At 40.3% G+C, this 20,455-nt stretch overlaps 1 protein-coding gene and 1 non-coding gene across 2 annotated transcripts; one reads left to right on the top strand and one right to left on the bottom strand.

Moving 5' to 3' along the window:
- The first annotated feature begins 11,408 nt into the window (after positions 1-11,408).
- Positions 11,409-11,598, top strand: LOC118709599. Its single transcript, XR_004985063.1, has one exon. It is a non-coding gene; the product is annotated as a U2 spliceosomal RNA (small nuclear RNA).
- Positions 11,599-16,059: 4,461 nt separating this feature from the next.
- Positions 16,060-18,147, bottom strand: LOC118730507 (probable E3 ubiquitin-protein ligase makorin-2). Its single transcript, XM_036458524.2, is given in 3 exon segments — positions 16,060-17,166; positions 17,169-18,101; positions 18,103-18,147. Coding segments are annotated over 3 exon segments (1,251 nt in total). The 5' UTR covers positions 18,133-18,147; the 3' UTR covers positions 16,060-16,878.
- Positions 18,148-20,455: the final 2,308 nt, after the last annotated feature.

Raw genomic sequence — 20,455 nt, 5'->3', positions numbered from 1 at the left:
ATCTCCTAGAAAGGATAGGAATACTATTTGCAGTACTGTTTGTAAAAGCAATAAATTAGACACAACTTAAATGTCTCTCAGTAAGTATATCCATAAAATAGAATGTTGTGCATATATTAGAAAAATGAGGAAATAATAATAAAACAGTAGCTAAGATTTATCGAGTGCTTGTTATGTCCCAGATGCAATTGTAAGTGCTCTTTTAAAGGCAGATTTATAAATATGAACAGGGTAATATATACATAATGTTTTAATAAAAATGCTTTCAGGTCAATATGAAGATAAATGTGTGTAAATAAATGCAAGTATAAATGTATTATTGTAAAGATCCAGATAGTTAAAATTTTATCCTGTATGTATATGTAAATCTCTCTCTCTCTCTCTCTCTCTCTCTCTCTCTCTCTCTCTCTCTCTATATATATATATATATATATATATATATATCTGCATGAACATAGGCAAAGTTGAGAAGGCTACACTCCGAAGTGTTAACTCTAGGGATTGAATTAGATGGGGGATGTCTTTATTTTCTCTATGATCATGAAACATGGGATTGTGGGCATTTTTACTTTTCCCCCTAATTTTCAAAGAAAAAAGTTAAATAAAAGCAAGGTGGTGGTGATAGTGCAAGAAGAGTGGTGTTCTGCTTCATTATAGTAAAGAGCAGCTTGATCTGTGGATGTAGTTTTTGGTGGAAAATTGTAAGAAGGACACTACTTTCATGGTATGCATGGAGAATTAGATGTTTCCTTAATAGGGAGTTTTAATTCTACCAGTAATTTATAAGTGAGAATACATTTTTTAAAAATATATTTTATTGATTTTTGTACAGAGAGGAAGGGAGAGAGATAGTTAGAAACATCGATGAGAGAGAGTCATCGATCAGCTGCCTCTTGCACACCCCCTACTGGGGATATGCCCGCAACCAAGGTACATGCCCTTGACCGGAATCGAACCCGGGGCCCTTCAGTCCCCAAGCCGACGCTCTATCCATTGAGCCAAACCGGTCCCGGCTGAGAATACATTTTAAAAACAGATAATAATTATTCTCGTCATAGAGATCAGGAGCTGCCAGGGAAAGGAAAAATTTCACTAGTTATAATTAGGGAGGTGAAGTATGGCGAGGCACATTTGAGAATGCAAGTGTGAAAGTGGTGGCAGTTTGGTGGTGTCAAATGGGAGCTCTGAGCGCTGAGGGCATGTGATAAAGCAGGATAAGGTAAAGGTTGTTTAATTGCCCTTGTATATTTGCCTTTGTAACTTCTATTTGCTCTTTGCCATGAAAATAAACTTCCAAACTCTAGATTCACAACGATTGAGTTTGAGTATAAGGTATGGTTTGGAGGGGGCAAATGTTTATTACCAGGGGTTCTGCTGCCCATCATCCAGCATATTCTTAATGATTTCCACTTGCCCTTCTTCGTCCAGTGCCATGGAGGATAGGAGACAGAGAGAGTGTGCCTGGGAAGTAAGGATGGTCCAGGATTAGAAAAGTGGTTCAGCAGAAGGCCTGGCTGCCCTCAGGATCCCTTGCCATTTTTACATGGGCACAGCACATCCCTCCAGGTTTCACAATGCTTGTCCTGTGACTTCAGTTTTCTGGTGGACTCACATAAAAGGCATTCATTTTCTGAATGTCCAGCTCTCTTCTTGTTGCCAATATGAGAGTTACAGTTCTGAGGTGAAACCACAAGCAAGTGATACAATTTTAAGTAATTAAATTACTAAAGCAATGCAGGCAAACAAAATAAAGATTAAAAATTAAAGAAAACTTGACAGAAATCTAAGGGATATAAGTTTAGAAAGCAATATAACTAAGAAAATATCTCATCAGTAAATAAAATAAAATAAAATAAAATAAAAATTCTCCCATCTTTCCAAATAGGAGTTCTAATTATTTGAAAAATTTTATTGAGCATTTATCAAGTGAAATGTGACTTCTAAGTGCATTGCCTAGGTTTTAAAATGGAATCTTTCAGCAGCCCTCTGACTTAAGTTCTCTTATTACTCCGACTATGAGGAAACTGAGGCACAAAGAGTTTGAGTGACTTTCCCAAGAACATCAGACATAAATGTTGGAACTGGAACTTCGATTCAGAAAGTCTGAAACCAGAGTTTGCCTTCATAACATAAATAAAACGGGACTATCACTTTTTCAGATATTAAAAGGAAACCAGTTGAACAAAGAAAGAACACACTGTCAGAAATAGTTCAATAGCAGAAGGTGCTATAACAGTATATGAAAGGAGAAATATTCTCAGATTGATGAAAGGAAGAAAAGAAAGGGAAGCCCTGTGAGGATTTTAGAGCATTCTGCCTGGCAGCCTGGCAGACCCAGACAGACCCTTCTAAGAGCTTCATGGAACTATATTTAAGGCTCAGTGGATTAAACTTCTTATCTCATGTTCTTTATCTGTACCCTCAAACTCCTCTCTATTACTCATTGACCACTCCAGCTCTTGAACTCTGAAAATTCTGAAAGAACTGAAAAATATACTTTTTATTTTAAGTTATATCTTCCCACTGTTTGTAGATATTGTGTGCATTATTTGACTAACACTCATCCTTGCCTGATGAACAACTTTAAAAATAACTTGTGTTATGATTGGAAAAGTCTCTGTTATAGAGGAGAGAGAGAGAGAGAGAGAGAGAGAGAGAGAGAGAGAGAGAGAGAGAGAGAGAGAGAGAGAGAGGGAGAGAGAGAGATGCATAGGCACCTGATGGGTGACAGGTTTCAACTGTGCTTGGGAGGAAACAATTTGTTTTATATAGCAACAAAGTGTAGATAAGAAAAAAATTGTTGATGCTAGATGTGGTTGGTAGGTATTTAAATATCTCTCTTGAGGATAAAGCCCCTACGTATAAAATAGTTAACATTTTTGGGATGCAGTGGACCATAGTGGTGGAAGTGGAAGGGGAAGGTGGCAGAGAAAAAATAAAATGTTAAAAGCTACTATTCTTCTTGTTGATATGGGTTATGTTTGATGCAGACAAATGGTGATAGTCAAGTTCTTATCTGTTAGCCTCTTATATACACTGTGCACTGACAGGGTGGGAGAGTGCAACATGTCTGTGAGAAGATGTGTGGAAATCTTACTATGAGTTTAGCAATTAGGAGAATCCAGAATATTCTGCAACACTATTCTTTATTTCAAAGTCCAGTCTAGATTTTATAGGAGTGTTATTGAATTATAGCAAAATCGCAACCTTCTCCCACATCCAACCTGAAATGGACTGAGGCAGAGGTAAGTTTAGTCTAAAGCTGAAACAAAAATCTGCTTCTCTAACATTTTATTAGGCAATCAGACCATAAAACTAGACAGCAAGAGATTGGAAAATCTACTTGGAAGTTTTGCCTTTAAATTTTTTTCTCACTAACTAGAGGGAATGGGTTCTCCAGTGCCTCTGCCCCAGCAGCATGAGGAGGAGCAGGGCACTGGCGTTCCAGCTGGAGGAGCCAAGAGTTACCTGGTACTTTTCATTTCAACATTAAAACACTACAGAGAAAAGGGTGTGACTTTCTACCTTTCATTTATTTACTTATTTATTTATTTATTTATTTATTTATTTATTATTTTTTAATGATGGCCCTCGCCCTCTGCACTCAGGCGACCCCGGACCTCATCAGCCCCCTAGTCACATTGGAAAACCGGGTTCAGCCTTCCTGAGGGAAGCGAGATTCGTCTTCCCGCTGTTCTCGGGTGAAATGAAATTACAAGGCTGGGGTCATGTAGTGGATCAGGATTAGGCTACAACTGCCTAATGCCCTCATCTCCTTGGTGACAGTGCTTTCTTCACAAGCCCCTCCAAGTTCACTATTTATTTATTATTTTTAAAAAATATATATTTTATTGATTTTGTACAAGGAGGAAGGGAGAGAGATAGAGAGTTAGAAACATCGATGAGAGAGAGTCATCGATCAGCTGCCTCTTGCACACCCCCTACTGGGGATATGCCCACAACCAAGGTACATGCCCTTGACCAGAATCGAACCTGGGACCTTTCAGTCCCCAAGCCGACGCTCTATCCATTAAGCCAAACTGGTTTCGGCTATTTATTTATTTATTTATTTAAGTTTATTTTTATTGTTCACAGTATTACAGATGTCCCCTATCCCCCACCTTTGCCACCCTCCGCCCAAGCACCCTTTCTCACTCTGCAGCACCCCAGGCCTTCATTGAACTATTGTCTGTGCCCATGGGCTATGCATATCTACACTTATAAAAGAGAAACATACAAATTGACAATCACTTTGTGACACCAACCAGGCAATCAGGAGTGAGTATGCAAATTAACCTGACAAAGATGGCGTTGGCCTCACTCCCCAGCTTCTCTGGGCCTCTGGGCAGTACACGTGCAGGTGCAGAGCAGGGCAGGACACCTGCTATGAAGGGAATGGCAGGGGGCAGAAGGGGCTTCAAAAGTGGCACTCCGGCTGGAGAAAAGATTGAAGGTGGTGGCCCAAGTGAAGACCTGGGTCCTGAGTGCCAGAGGAAAACTGGTGTCAGCAGCTAGGGGAAGAAAGGCCTATTGCATGAATCTTCCTGCAATGGGCCTCTAATAAATATATATAGGCCTTTAATACATATATATATATATTATTATAAAGAATATTTATAAATTCTTTTAGTTAATCTCTTCCTGCCCACTCCCCTCCCACTTCTCTCTGAGATCAGTCATTTTGTTCCATGATTCCATGTCTCTGGACCTATTTTGTTTATTAATTTATTTTGTTCATTAGATTCCACATATAAATGGGAATATGTGATATTTGTCTTTCTCTGATTGGCTTATTTCACTTAGTATAATATTCTCCTGTTTCTGAATGCTGTCTCAAAGGATAAGATTTAGAACTTCATAATATTCCATTGTGTAGATGTACCACAGCTTTTTAATCCACACATTTATTAATGGGTACTTGCCCTGTTTCCAGATCCTAGCTATTGTAAAGTGCACTGCTTTATTACATAGGGGTGCATATATTCTTTCTAACTGGTGTTTCCGGGTTCTTAGGATGTATTTCTAGGAGTAGGATTACTGATTAAAATAGCAGTTCCATTTTTAATTTTTTGAGGAAACTCCATACTGTTTTTTTTTTATTGTGGCTGCACCAGTCTGCATTCTTATCAGCAGTGTACTAGGGTTCCCATTTCCCCATATTCTCAACTTTCCATCTTTGAATATTTCTCAGTTACTATTTTTTATTTTTATTTTTTGCATCAGTGAACATAGTATGTGGTTTAATGCAGAATTTATTAAAAAGGAAACCCTTCACTATTTTTCAGATAAATTTTGGAGAAATCTGCAATCAGCACATGTTTCTCAATTCCTTTCCAACTACTCTAATTCTTTAAATCTTGTGAAGGCATGCCAAAAATTTGTTCCAAATTTATAATTTAACAAGTGACAGAATATTTTGACATTAGCAAGCTAGGGGAAGGTTTTATATAACCTGTCACTCAGATCATGAACATGGTTTTCTATTTTGGCCAGTTATACCAAACAGATAATCCTAATTAAAGAACGGGGCTGTTGGAAACCCAGGCCAGTTTTGTTGAAACTCTCTGGGGTCACTGAGACCATTTGGGCTCATACTTACATTAGAGTGGGTATTTGCTCTTGCATTAAGAATGACCTCCCTGATATTATGCTAAGTGAAATAAGTCAGTCAGAGAAAGAGATTAACCAAAGGGATGGGGGGAAATATATATATATATTTATACACACACACACACACACACATACACACACAATGTTTGATTTTACTTACATGTGGAATCTAAAAAACAATGGAAACAAAACAGAGACAGACTCATAGATACAGACAACAGACTGATAATTGCCAGAGGGGAGGAGGGTTGGGAGACTGGGTGATAAAGATGAAGGGATTGAAAAGTACAGATTGGTAGTTACAAAGCAGTCACGGGAATGTAAAGTGCAGCACAGGGAATATAATCAATAATACTGTAATAACTATGTGTGGTGCTAGTTGGGTATTGGAAATATTGGGGGGGGAAATCACTTTGTAAAGTGTATGATTGACTAACCACTCTGCTGTACACCTGAAACTAATACAAAATAATATTGAACGTCAATTGTAATTTTAAAATAACAGCATTAAAAAAAGAATGCCCTCCCCACTTTTTAATTTGGCCCAACATTACCTAACACTTTTTCATGTATATTTATAATTTGAAGTTATAGTCATTTTAGGGTTTTAATTTTTTGCTTTCCATTCTTAAAGGACACTCTCAGCATTCCACCGACATCTCAACAACAGTGACTAAAGGATCGCAAGAAACAAGCCACAGAAGGTGCCAGTGGGAAAAGGGAAGGGTTCAGTGTCGAGTCGACTGTCTTAGTAGGTGGCAGAGGCCATGCCTCTGGGTTCTGTCTTTGCCACCTGCTGGATCTCTCTCGCATAGATTCTGATTTCAGGCATCGATCGTCACCTTACAGCTGGCTTAAAAAATTCAAACAAACAGAATAAACAAATTCATTCACACAGACAACAAAAGGGTGGTTACCAGAGGGAAGGGTGGTAGGGAAAGCTGAAGAGATTAAAGGGAGAGAAATATATGGTAACAGAGGAAGACTAGACTTTGGGTGGTGAGCACAGTCTGCATTACGCAGATGATAAACTATAGAACTGTGCACTTAAAACTCATATAATGTATGTTATTAACTGATATCACTCTAATACACTTTAAAGTATATTTAATTTATTTCAGAGAAGAAGGGAGAGGGAGAGAGAGAGAGATAGAAATATCAGTGATGAGAGAGAATCATCGATTGGCTACCTGCTCCAGGCCTCCTACTGGGGATTGAGCCCACAACCCCTGGCACATGCCCTGACCTGGAATGGAACTGGTTTATAGGTCAATACGCAACCTCTGAGCAACACCAGCTGGGAACCCCAATAAATTTAATTTAAAAGAATTTGTACTATTATATTATAACTGTACTATTTAAGAGGACTTTGAAAATAAGTTTATATTAAGCAAGGTAATTTTCTGGACCAGAAAAAAAGTCCTGTAGGAAGTGTAACAAACATAAATAAGTGAAGTGGATAACATTGAAACTAACACTGTCCTTTAAATCACTGTGTGGGCATAACATATTATACATATTCACAAGTAAGGCCCCTGGCTGGCTGGGTGTGCCTGCTGTTTTTGTACTCATTTTGTTTTTTGCAGCAAGAATGCTTAACTGGGTAATAGAGCGCTCTCCCCCCTGGTCCCTGAGAAACTAACCTCCCAGCTGCAGGCCCCATTTTTAGCTAGGACAGATCTCATGCTATTTAAACAATCTTTCCATAAGTGGCTAAGTTGAGAAAGTTATTGCTCTCTGTGGTCTCAATTGCCTAATGGGACGTCATTTTACTTAAATCCTAGCACCCCTGTGGTAGAATGCCAATGGTACTGTGCCTGGGGACTCAACGAAGTGCTCTCTGGCTCCTCTTCACCGAGCTGAACTACTTTTAACATCTCCACTCACACCTTAGTTAAACTCGGAAATTTCCTGCTTATTGTACCAAAAAAGGCAGTTCAATTCTGCTTTCCTAAATATTATTAGACTCTACCCTTGGATACAATCAATTTCTGAATAGGACTATTGCTGGGAGATCAGACTGAATATGTTGCATACTGACTTAAGAATACAGTATATTGGCCCGGCCGATGTTGATCAGTGGTCTCGGGTTCAATTTCTGATCAAGGGCACATACTGGTTTTCGGGTTTGTTCCCTGGCCTTGGTTGGAGTGTGTGTGGGAGGCAAAAAATGGATGTGTCTCTCTCACATCTCACATCAATGTTTCTCTCTCTCTTGCCCTCTCTCTCTCTCTCTCTCTCTCTCTCTCTCTCTTCCCCTTCTACCCCTTCCCTCCCTTCCATTCTATCTAAAAATCAATGAAAAAAATATCCTTGAGTGAGGACTAACAACAACAACAACAACAACAACAGAATAGAGTATATTGTGAAAACATGGTTTATTTGCAAAGAAGTTCTAAAATGTTATAGTATTTATTAGGTATGGCTTCTTTTGTAAAAATCAGAAACCCATACATCTTTCTTCTTATCATCTAATCAAGTAGGTAAGAACATTGTACAATACCTTTAAAAAACAAGATTTGATATTTAGCTGCATGTTCAGCAGAAGTAATGAATTGAAGCCTTCTGCAGTTCCGGCATGGACAATTGTTCATGAACCTACAAAGACTTCTTGTTACAAAAATAATTAAATGTGTAATGATTATACCTTTCATTTGTGTAGGACATTTTATAGATAACTCACTATTAACAGGCATTTATTAAGGCAATGCGTCACTCTGCTTTTAAAACTATAAATAGGCTTTTCTATGAGAGCTTATTATTCCCCTAAATGGAAGAGTTAAAGGAGACAAAGATTGAGCATTGCTAGTATGTGTGCTGTCTGCCTGTGCTATTAGTATATTGTGAAGGGATTAAACCTTTGAATAGATTATACTTTAAAAAAAATAATATATATATATTTTATTGATTTTTTGCAGAGAGGAAGAGAGAGGGATAGAGAGTTAGAAACATTGATGAGAGAGAATCATCGATCAGCTGCCTCTTGCACACCCCTTAGTGGGGATTTGCCCGCAACCAAGGTACATGCCCTTGACCGGAATCGAACCTGGGACCTTTCAGTCCCCAGGCTGATGCTCTATCCACTGAGCCAAACCGGTTTCGGCCTGAATAGGTTATACTTTTGATATATAGGACTCACATCCAACAGTGTTCAATTATTTGCCATATCAGCAAGGTGGAATCATATTTACATTTAAAAGATGCCCTCTCTAATGGCTTTAAAACATGGCAAACCAATTTTTTCATACTCTTTCATTAAAAGGTCAGATCTTTTAATGAAAGAGTCCTCTTTCTTTAAATCAGGGACCTGTGACTGCTCAATTGATAGAATGCAGGAAAAGTGACACTGTGCTGGTCCCTGACCCAGGCTTCAAGAAACTGTTAGCTTCTACTTCCTTTTCGGTGGAATACTTGCTCTGGCAAACCAGTCATTCTGCCAGGAGAAAGCCTTAGCCTCTAGTGTGTAACTCTAGGAGGATGCCCAAGCCTCTGTTGTAGAGCTCTAGCTGAACTTCTGTTAATAACCAGAGATAAGACAGCCATCCTGAAAGTGATCTTCTAACCTTCAGCTGAGCTGGCCTTGAAGATACAATGTGGAGTACAAATTAGCTATCTTTGTCAATTCTGCCCAAATTACAGATTTGTAAACAAAATAAATGATTATTGTTTCTAACGCACTAAAGTTTGAGATAATTTTTACACAATGGGAAACATGCTATAAGGAAATGGAAATATTTCAGTTCTCTTATTTTCAGTGCAGCAAAAGCATTCTTTTAAATCTCAACCCTTGGTGCTACTAGTTTGCAAAGGAAGAAACTGACCACATCAGGTTTCTGGGGAAGGTTCCCAGAGCTTACAAATTTGGAGGGAACTCTACCTGTTATGGAATGACGAACCACACTCTAGTCTAATATACTGAGCATCTACTAAGTGCCAGACATTTGCAGCTCCAAGGGAGCCAGCTTTGCTGTTTTTAGTTTTGCTGCTAATTCTCCACGGGGTGCTTGGCAGATTATTCTGTACTAGTGAATTCCACTTCCTCATCTGTAAAATGAGAGGGTTTGGATAAATATTCTCTCAAGTCCTTCAGCTCTAATATAATGTTACTTGTGATTTTAAAACTTTAGCTGCTCCACTGGAAAACCCAAGTGTTTATTGCCCCCCAAAGGACTCTTCCCCTCATTATTTGAAAATTCTTTCTTTTGTAGAGAGTATTTCACTTCTAAAAAGGGTTAAAAGCAAAGCTCACCAGGTTTATATGATGATGCTCTTTAACTGAAGACAATTCTCCAATCTAAACTTAAAACCACAAACAAAAAAGACACATTTTAATTAACTATTGTTATTGTTATTATAACTAATAAATGTATTAGTTACCCATTACTGTGTAACAAAACATTACAAAACATGTTTAAAAGAACAATAAATATTTATTACCTCAATTTCTGTGGATCAGAAACTCAGGAATGGCTTAGATAGATGTTTATGACTTGGCTTTCCCATCTGATTCTGGACAGGAAGTCAGTTAGGGCTGCAGTCTTCTGAAAGCTTGGCTGGGGTGGGAGATTTACTTCTACTGGTTAATTCAAGGCCAGGAAGTTGGTGCTGGCTATTATTAGAAGACATCAGTTCCTTACCATGCAGATCTGTCCATTAGGCTACTCTGGTGTCCTTAGGACATGGTATGTGACTCTTTCCAGGAGCTTAAGGAGGAAGTTACAATGTCTTTTATGACATAGCCTTGTAAGTCCATCTCTGCCATTTTGCAATATCTTGTTAATAACACAGGTATGTTTTATTCAATTTGGAAGAGGACCATCTGAGGACTCGATAACTGGGAATAATTGTGGACCACTTGGATGATAGTTACTACGTCAAGATTTTGGCTTAGGCTCTTGCCTCTTATCACTCTGTTCTTCATGGACAAACCCATTTATATTCATAGATTTATATACCACTTTTAAGTCTATTACCCCTAGATATATAAGCCCAGATTTCTCTTCTGTTCTTTAGACCTCAGTGCATAATACCTATGAGATATTCATTTTATCAATTGGCATTTCCTGAGTAGCCACTAGGAACCAGGCTTTAAAATAATCTGGGTAAATAAGACAGGCATCCTGCCCTCATGGAGATTACAATTTAGAGAAGCAGGAGGAAAATAAGTACATAAAGAAAATATTTACAGCTTTTGGAAAGTATCAAACAAATACACTGCTTGATAATAATGGGGTGAGTGGTGAGGAAAGAGAGGGTTAGTTACATTAGATGCAGTGGACAAAGAAGAACTCTTTGAAGAAGTGACATTTAAGCTGTGGCTAGAGTGATGATGTAAAAAAAACTGAGAAACTTAATTAAAATGTGTCCAATATAAGAATACTTCAGCCCTGACCAATATTTCTCAGTGGGAAAGAAAAAACTGTTTCAGGCCTGGAGAACAGCAAATGCAAAGGCTCCAGTTGTGGGAAGTCACAGAATGATCTAGAAAATGTCAGCTCTATTGTGGCTTGAGCACTATGTGTGAGAGACAGTACGGCAAGAGATGAAGTTGGTGAGGTAGGCAGGGACGAGATCACTCGTGTCCTTGCAGTGTAGGGCCTTGCAATGCCTGTGACGGTATTTGAGTGCAGCAGGAAGACAGGCTTTCAGCAAGGTCTAGTTATGTGGTACCGTGTTTCCCTGAAAAGAAGACATCCTCCGAAAATAAGACCTAGAGCAACTTTGGGAGAAAAAATTAATATAAGACACTGTCTTATTTTTGGGGAAACAGGGTATATATAATATAAAAAGTCCATATGATTGCTTCTCAGCCTTTTGGCTAAGATCAAGTGTAGTATCTGTTCTTATAAGTTTAATATCTGATATGTCCTCTATCTGAGGAAAATATATTAAATGGATTTTTGGAGCAGGGAGATGGAATAGGAGCTTGCTCCATCCATTCCACACACTGACCCCTATTGCAGTACCTTTTGGAAAAGTTCACCAAAAAAACCCCAAACCAAACCAAAATAAACAAACAAAAAAATACCACAAAAAAGTCCATATGTAAGTTTATTATCCTCTTCTCCAACTCCAAATTGCTAGTTCTCTAAAGCTTTCTGCATCACTGAATAGTAGCAGCATCCAGCTGTTGTAAAGAGTGCAGGATTTAGCCTGGCCTGTTTGAATCCAGGCTCTACAACTCACTAGCAAGGAAATCCTGAAAGTGTTATTTACTTTGATTTCTAGTGTCTTCCCATTGAAAGTGGGAACTCTGGTAAGGATTACATTGTCTGGCATCTGGTATTTGAAACAAGTGGCAGTGATAACTATTTTCTTTAAATAGTAAAATTGAGTCCTTAGAGGTATTCTCAATTCATGTTCCTTACCTTACTTATACACGGACTACCAAATCCTATTTTCATGGCTAGCAATGTAGAATGCAGAATCTGGTGCTCTCACTATGGACCAAAAAATTTACAGGCTGAGCCACACACTAAAACATGGCATAAATCATGAGAGAAATATTTGAGATTAGTCTTACTTTTCTTTCTCCCCAAATTGGCTCAAAACTCTTATTTCTAGTCTTGGAAGTACTAGGTTCATTGTGGCCAGGCTCTGAGCATAAGTAAGTCCAGACGCCTACACCCAGTATTCCTTTTTCATTGTGTTCTATTCAGAATAATAGTTCCCAAGGATTTCTGTCAAAAACCTGATTCAAATAGGGACACAATAGGTCCCCATCTCTTGGAGATATACAATTGTGAACAGCTAAATCACTATGAAAATTTGATCAGTGATGTTTAACTCAGCATTTCCAAACTTATTTGACCATAGAACTCTCCATTCTTATCCACAGAATACATATTAAAGCTTCCCCTCATTTTGGGAAACTCCATTTGAAGCTGATGTCACATTCTCTAGATTTGCATCTCCCTCCTGTTATTTCAAGTGCTTTCAGTCTTGGGTAAGTAGAATACTTTCTTAACCCTAGTTTTTCCTTAATCCTACCTGATTATATTATTTCCACATGTTCTGTTTATCTTTCCTTCACTGCCACAACCAGCCATGCCTGTCTTTCTGTTCATGTCCTTTCTGGCTTGCAAATTTATTGGTAACATTAAGTCTTGATTCTTATTAGTATCACTGGGAGGAATTGACTTCTAGGCCAATTGGCTGTGAGGGTCAGCTGTGTCTACCCTGGAGAACTTCTGTGCTGGAGACACCCTTATGGGACAAGACTCGCAAAATTGCAAAAGCCTCTGAACTCAGCTTGGATGAGGCAGAGTTTCAGGGAGGAGCAGACAGCCTTGGTTTCCCATCAGCCCTGCCCTAAGGGGCCCCTGGGTCTCAGTATCTCTTGGTAATACCAGTAAGCACCTCTGAGAGAAAGCCGTCCTCGGGTTTTCCCGCTGCCAGACAGTCCAGTTTCTCCCCAAAATGTGTCTGAGTTCCCAGAAACTTGACTGGAACTGGAGTTCAGTGCATTCAGAAGCTCCCGTCTTCCTCCCATTTTAGAAAGCCAGCTACGCAGTCAGCCACCTGTGCAGTCAGTCGCCCTTCCTCTCTGCATGTATGTCTCCGTATCTAAGTTTTTTGCAGCTCCTTTGAGTCTCAATGTGCTTTCCTTTTTTCCTTCTAGTAGAATTTCCATTCAGCCAGCTTTCATATTGTTCTGGGTGGTGTCTGTTTTGTCTTTTAGTTGTTTTGATATTGTTGTACGAGGCAGTTTAGGTATTTACCTATTCTGCCATCTTGGTTTCTCCCTGTGAGCATTTTCATACCCTTAGTAACATCAACACTCTTGGTGGCCTCTTTATGTTTAAAAATTATGCTATTCATAGATTTCACCACACCATGGTTGGTAGCCAGATCAGATAGGCAAACACCTCTTACATAGTTTACAATTTTTTAAATTAATGCCCTATCATTGTTCTCACAACTTTCCTTTTTCATTTTGCTGCTATCACTAACCTTCTAGGACTTATGATGACTTATTACCGTATTTTTCGGACCATAAGACACTCCGGACCATAAGACGCACCAGTTTTTAGAGAAGGGAAATGAAGAAAAAAAGATTCTGAAACAAATAGTGTCCTAAAATATTTTATGTGCATTAAAACCCAACATCACAGTCATAAACACATGTAATCAACCCTGTAAAGTAAACAGCAGCATTAAGAACCATTTTAGAGCCGGGCAAGCACACAGAGACCACACAGAGCCGGGCAAGTAAAAAAACTTTTTTTTTAAAGTATATGTGTAGGCTATATTTGGACCATAAGACGCAGGGACTTTTTCCCCCCACTTCTGGGGGGAAAAAAGTGCGTCTTATGGTCCGAAAAATACGGTATATGCCCTTAATAATAATTAGCAGCAACAAAAGCAAAAAGAAAATATTGATAGCACAATTTCCAATTAACAATTTTCAATTAACAAGTTGATAGCACAATTTCCAATTAACAATGGGCAGTTGTTAATTCTCTGTATCTATAAGTTTTATTTTATTTTATACTTTTTAAAGATTATACATATAAGTGAGATCACATGGTATTTATCTTTCTCTCTCTGACTTATTTCACTTAGCCTAATGCCCTCAAGTTTCATCCATGTTGTTATAAATGGTAAGATTTCATTCTTTTTTTATGGATCATCCCCCTTTTTTTTTTTTTTTTTTTTACAGATGAATGATATCTATCTCTCTATCTATCTATCCATCTATGATCTATCATATATCTATATAGCCATCATCTATAGTCTATTTATTTATATATCATCTACCTACCTACATATATATTACATTTTCTTTTTCCACTTATCCATAGATAAACACTTAGGTTGCTCCCATGACCTGGCTACTGTAAAAGGGACTATTATATTAGTGTTTTTTAAAGTCTATTTTCTTATGACTTCAGAAGAGATATTGTCTATAGAAAAATAGAGGTGTTTAGCATTAAATTTAATTTTAGTTGTTACTTTCCACATCTCCTAATCAGACATGCTTTTACATTACCCTTAATGGAACATGTGAGTACAGATGTACCTGAGAAATATTGTGGGTTTGATTCCAGACCACTGCAATATTTCAGTCAGCAGCCCTCAACATTGAATTATTTGTTTCCCCCCCCCCCCCAGTACATATAAAACTTATGTTCACACTATAGTGCAGTCTATTAAGTGTGCAAAAACATATGTCTAAAATACAATGTGGATCCTTTAATTTTAAATACATTATTGTTAAAAAATGCTAATCATTATCTGAGCCTTCAGTTACACATAATGTTCTTGTTGGTCTTGCCTCAATGTTGAGGGCTGCTGACTGGTTAGGGTTGTGATTGCTGAAAGTTGGGGTGGCTGAGATAATTTCTTAAAATATGAAGTTTGCCACATCATTTGACTCTTCCTTTCACAAATGATCCTCTGTATTTTGTAATGCTTTTTGATAGCATTTTCCCCATAGTTGAACTTCTTACATAATTGCAGTTATCTCTCCCTAATCTTGTCACTACTTTCTCAACTAAGTTTAGGTAATATTCTAAAAATTTTGTTGTCATTTCATTAATATTCACAGTATATTCTCCAAGATTAGATTACATCTTAAGAAACAATTTTCTTAACTCATTCATAAAAAGCAACTCCTCATCTATTAAAGTTTTATCATGAGATTGCAATAATTCAGTCACATCTTCAGACTCCACTTCTAATTCTAGTTCTCTGAACATTTCTACTACATCTACAATTATTTTTTCCACTGAAGTCTTGAACACCTCAGAGTTGATACACCATTATAGATGCCATTAAGAATATTTATAATTCCTTCCAGAAGATTTTCAATTCACTTTGCCTCGGACCATCAAATGAATCACTATCTATGGCAACTATAGCCTTATGAAATGGATTTCTTTCCTTTTTGAAGTCATGAATATTTTTATTAAAAATACAGAATCTCAATAATAATACTAAATATTGGTGAGGATTTAGAGCAATTGTAATTCTTATACTTTGCTGGTGAAATGAAAAATGGTTTAGTCCTTTGGAAAACAGTTTGACAGTTTCTTATAAAATTATGAATACACTTACCAAATATCTCAGCACATCTACTCTCAAATTTTTTTGGAAAATGAAAACTTGTGTTCATACAATGACTTGTATGTGAATGTTTTATAGCAGTTTTATTTTTTATTTATTTTTTCTCTGCTAGGAATGAATTTAATTCAGCCTTTGCCTGTGTTGTCACCCTTCACTAAAGAGTTAACTATAAAAATTATGCATAAAGCACTCTAAACTCAGGTAAGAATAGACCTTTTTTTTTTCTACCCACACTTTAATGCTTTTTACAAAATATTTGATATCTATAACTGTTTATAAAAATAGATAAATTCAGGCTTAGAGTGAGTTTGTTCTGATTCACAACATTATGCTTCTTCCATTAAAATCACAGTGATAAAAAGACATGCTTAGGACCACTGATGGGTCTGGACCAGTTTTTTTTACAGGTAAGACTAGATAGGTTGGGCAGGAGGCACGTACAAGAGCATGTGTGTACCAAGCCCACAGGGGAGAGCGAGGGCCATGTTTCCCTGGAGGCACATGCGTAAGGTTTCCTCCAATCGTGGCTACAACACTAACCAGAAATGAGGGGCTATACTCCTGATCTACCACCTCACACTTCCTGCTACTTTAAGAGGTCCCCTTACAAGGAAGAAGGTTTATAGTTCGCTTACTGACTATATAGCAGTGAGACTCCTGCTCTCATTTGGGGCACTAGGGCGTGCAGTGCCCATTTTTTGTTTTTGGAAAAGCCCTGTATATATCAGGTTTTGACCACACACGAAGTCTTATGGAAATTCACTATAAGGAATCATTTTTAGGGATGAAGAATCCTTTGGTAAGAAAAAGAAATCTGCTTTAGGGGCAACTGCAAGTTGACTAGTTTCTAGGGAGCTAAAGCTCATGAAGGATAGGAGCCAAGTTTGTTTTAAAAGCAATCAATCAAAACTCCATCTGGCTGTTTAGCTAGTCCCCCGTCCCTCCCACCCCCCAAGGAACTTGAGGTGCAACTAAGATATCAGCTATAAAGTAGTGATTCCATGTACTTGTTAACTTTACATCCTTCACTCTTCTCATGGCTGTAATAATGGAGAATGGATGAGAGCCCAGGTTAAAACAACCCCACTCAAATCCTGGGGCTCACACACTACCTGGGGCTGCAGTAAAGGAAGCTCTGCACACCCTACTTGGGAAAGGCTCTGCTGGCGGAGCCCAAGATGCAGGGGCAACCATCTGTCTTCAGGGTTCTGACAACTCCACTCCAGACAGGTGCATGAAGAGGTCCCCGAGCTCTGTCATGTCAACATCTTCAGTGCTGGGGACATGCTGGCTTTCTCGGTTCTCGATGAAATCCCAGAGGCGCACTGAATTGAAGAACCTCACGGTGCCTTCTGAACTGAGTTGTTTCCAAGGTTTCTCAGGCTCTGCTAGCCGCCCATCAGGATAAGCGTGGCGGTAAAGATATTTGTTTCCAAATGGGCTGGTCCCTTTGCCTTGATCAAAGTACTTACACGCTTCCCCTCCCCCCCCATTCCTTGTTTGAAAGCTTCAATCAACTCGTTCTTTTTATTCTGATTTTCTACCCAATACACTCTTGGAATTACAAACTCTGATATCACCTGGCATTCTGGACAAGACTTAATGATTGTGTTCTCAAACTGCTTGGCACACTTCCACTGTCGGATGCAGGACAAGCAGTACGTGTGATTGCAGTTGGAGAGAATCCCAAATCTCCTCTCAGAGGCAGACGCCTTCTCAAGGATCACTTCCATACAGACACTGCACTCTTTGTCCTGGCTTGCCTGGAAGGCAAAGGCCTTTTCCACCTTGTGTTCAAATGTTGACATGCAGATCTTCTCATGAGCTTTCCTCTGCTCTGGGTCGAAGGGATGCAGGACTTGGAGCCTGCAGATTTCACACATTTCCCCATGCAGGTAGACACAGGCATCCCCAAAGCGGCACTCCCTGGCGGCTGCATAGGGGCACAGCTGCTCCTCGCTGCTGTAAGAGCTGCTGGCTTCTAAGTAATCAAGGCCACTCCATATTGCATCAAGATAGGAATTCGGCCTCATCTCTGGGCTACTCTGGGCGTCACTGCCTCCTGAATTATTCACCACACTTGGGCAAGCCTTTTCTTCATCCATGCCACAGAAATTTTGGTCTCTAAGTACCAATGTTCTTTTCTCACGTTTCCCAGGCTCGTGTAAGTTAGTTTTCACAATAGGCACAGTGAGGTTGGAAGGAGGGTGAGGACTGTGGAAGCCTGGGGAGGGCACACTGTGGGGCATGGAACCCACAGCACCACCAGCTGCAGCAGAGGGCCTTGTGTGATCATATCTGCAACGAGTTCCATAGGCACAGTAGCCCTTCTGATAGTACTTGCAGATGGTGGATGGCTTGCTGTTTGCCAAGTCATGTGAGAACAGGCATTGGTTTCCTTCCCGACATATACCATGCATAAAAATACCTGCAAGTGACCTGTTTGGTGCTCATGGTGGTCGGGATTGAGGGCCGTGGTCGTCCTACCACCTCCTCTTAGTCTGGCCACCCAGCAGTTTTATTTTTATTTATAAATTATATTTTTATTTATTTCAAAGAGGAAGTGAGAGGGAGAGAGAGAGAAACATCAGTGATGAGAGAGAATCATTGATTGGCTGCCTCCTGCATGACCCCTAGTGGGGATGGAGCCAACAGCCCGGGCATGTGCCCTTGACCAGAATTGAACCTGGGACCCTTCAATCTGCAGGCTGACACTCTATCCACTGAGTCAAACCAGCTAGCAGTTTTATTTGTAACTACACCAAACTGGAAATAAGCCTGAAATACGGTAGCAGTCATACTTGGGTAAAAACTGCTGTTTGAATTTTAACCTTGCTATCTGACTTCGACCTTCGATTACTTGCTTAAACAATAGGGTAGTTACAGGAGATTGACTCCCACTGACTCAGTAGCTTCAGGGGTAGAAACTATAGATAACCTTTAGTTCTGCTTTTGTATTATGGGCAAGATAGGGCCACATTCCAATGTCCAGCAGGGTGTGACTGGGAACCAACCCTGCAAGCTGTCTCCAGTCTTTAGAATTTAGTCTTTAGGATTTAGAAACAGATAAGGACGGCCAGTTCTTTGTCCTGAGAGGCCAATCAGGGTTAGCTGAGGCAGTGACATCACCACCGACCTGGGTAAAACCCCTGGACTGGGCGATATTCGCTCTCTTCCGCCATGCTGCCAGCATGAGTGGGACAGCCCATGCTAGCATGGAGAAGGCTCTTTTGTTTATTGCATCGGACTCGGCTCCCTGGTGGTCCTTGGGGGTCATGAATTTGTCTGGGATCCCCAGCCAGGACCATGAGGGACCCCAATCCAGAGAGTCTGACTGGCCTTGGTAGGTGTGTGTTTGTCTGTGTTTTTGTGTGAGCGCTCTAAAGGGACTGCCCCTCCAACAGGGCTCTTATCTGGGTGTTTGCTGGCTGCTGCGTCAGCCACGGTTTGAGCCCGGATTCGAATCTGTAATAAATTCTTGCTGGCTTAATCAAATTGGCTTCGGTGGTCCATCTCTTGGGGACTTGCTCCGTAACAAAGCCAAATGTCCTTCAGCTAGGGCATGGATAAAAAAAAATTGTGGAGAGAGAGGATCCAAGATGGCTGCTCAGGTAGACACCTAACTGCAGCAGCACACAACAATTTCAATGGAATACAACTAAAATGTAGATTGGACATTGCCCAGAGGTAGCCGACTGACTGAAAATTCTACAACAAGAAGGAAAGAGAAAGCCAGAAGGAAAATCAGAGGAGCTGAAAAATCCTAAGGTATAGAGACATGCTGCGCACATGCGCGCACGAAGAGGACGCAGCCGGAGAGGAGTAGAAGGCTGGGTGTTTGCCTGGTGTTCTCTAGCAGGAAGGAAATAAAAACCCTGGTCTGGGCTGAACCCCAGAACCAGCAGCGCTGAGCCCCAGTTATGGACCCAGACACGGGCAGGGGGAGACGAGGCTGTGAGGCGGAATCTTAGGGGAGAGGTGAAAAGCAGAGCCCCCGGAGTCGCGCACATTGCTTGCAAGGGAAGGAATGTTGACTCTGATGCGGGATTGCCCTGGAGGGAAGGAAATAGGAGCTCAGGCCGTGCTGGGCACCAGTTTTGACTGCTCTGAACCCCAGTTCTAGGCCAATCCCTGGGGATCCAGGCACAGGCAGGGGGAGACGGGGCTGTGAGGTGGAGCCCTGGGGGAGTGGTGAAAAGCGAGCCCCTGGAGTTGCCCACACTGCACGCAGAGGACAGTCTGTTGACTCTGATGCTAGACTCCCCTAGCGAGAAGGAGAAAAAAAGCTCCAGATTGGAGGAACGCGATGAGGAGCAGGAGTCCCTGCCGGACACCGGCCAGCCAGGTGCCAGCAAGGAGCTGGGCTACGGGGCCCCCAGGGGGGGGTGCCCCTGGGCCTTCGACCGCTGAGCGCGGGCCACGGAGCAGAGGCCGGGGGTTGCTTCTTGGGCGGCGCCGACCCCTGCAACAGGCTGAAGCAGCGCAGGAGCCTGCGGAGAACAAAGGGGTGCCACAGGCCAACCTGCTGAGCTTCCAGTACAAGGAGGAAGAAACTGAAGAAGTTTTCAATGTGAAGAAATCAAGTGAGAGCAAAAGATAGTAAAATTACTTAAGAAAGAATATAAAGAAGATCTTGAAAAATCGAAGACTAAGTTAGAACTCAACTCAGCAGCCAATATTGCAACATAAATGGGTGTTTTTTTTTTTTAAAAAGGACACAATGTTGGAATGGCGGCTGCCAGGCCTAGAGTGGCCAGGCACAAGGCAGTGGCAGCCA

This window comes from Pipistrellus kuhlii, unplaced genomic scaffold (genome assembly GCF_014108245.1).
Source record: "Pipistrellus kuhlii isolate mPipKuh1 unplaced genomic scaffold, mPipKuh1.p scaffold_m20_p_1, whole genome shotgun sequence".
Classification (NCBI taxonomy): Eukaryota; Metazoa; Chordata; class Mammalia; order Chiroptera; family Vespertilionidae; genus Pipistrellus; species Pipistrellus kuhlii.
The sequence above is the reverse complement of the archived record's forward strand: the minus strand, read 5'-3'. Positions and strand labels throughout refer to the sequence as shown.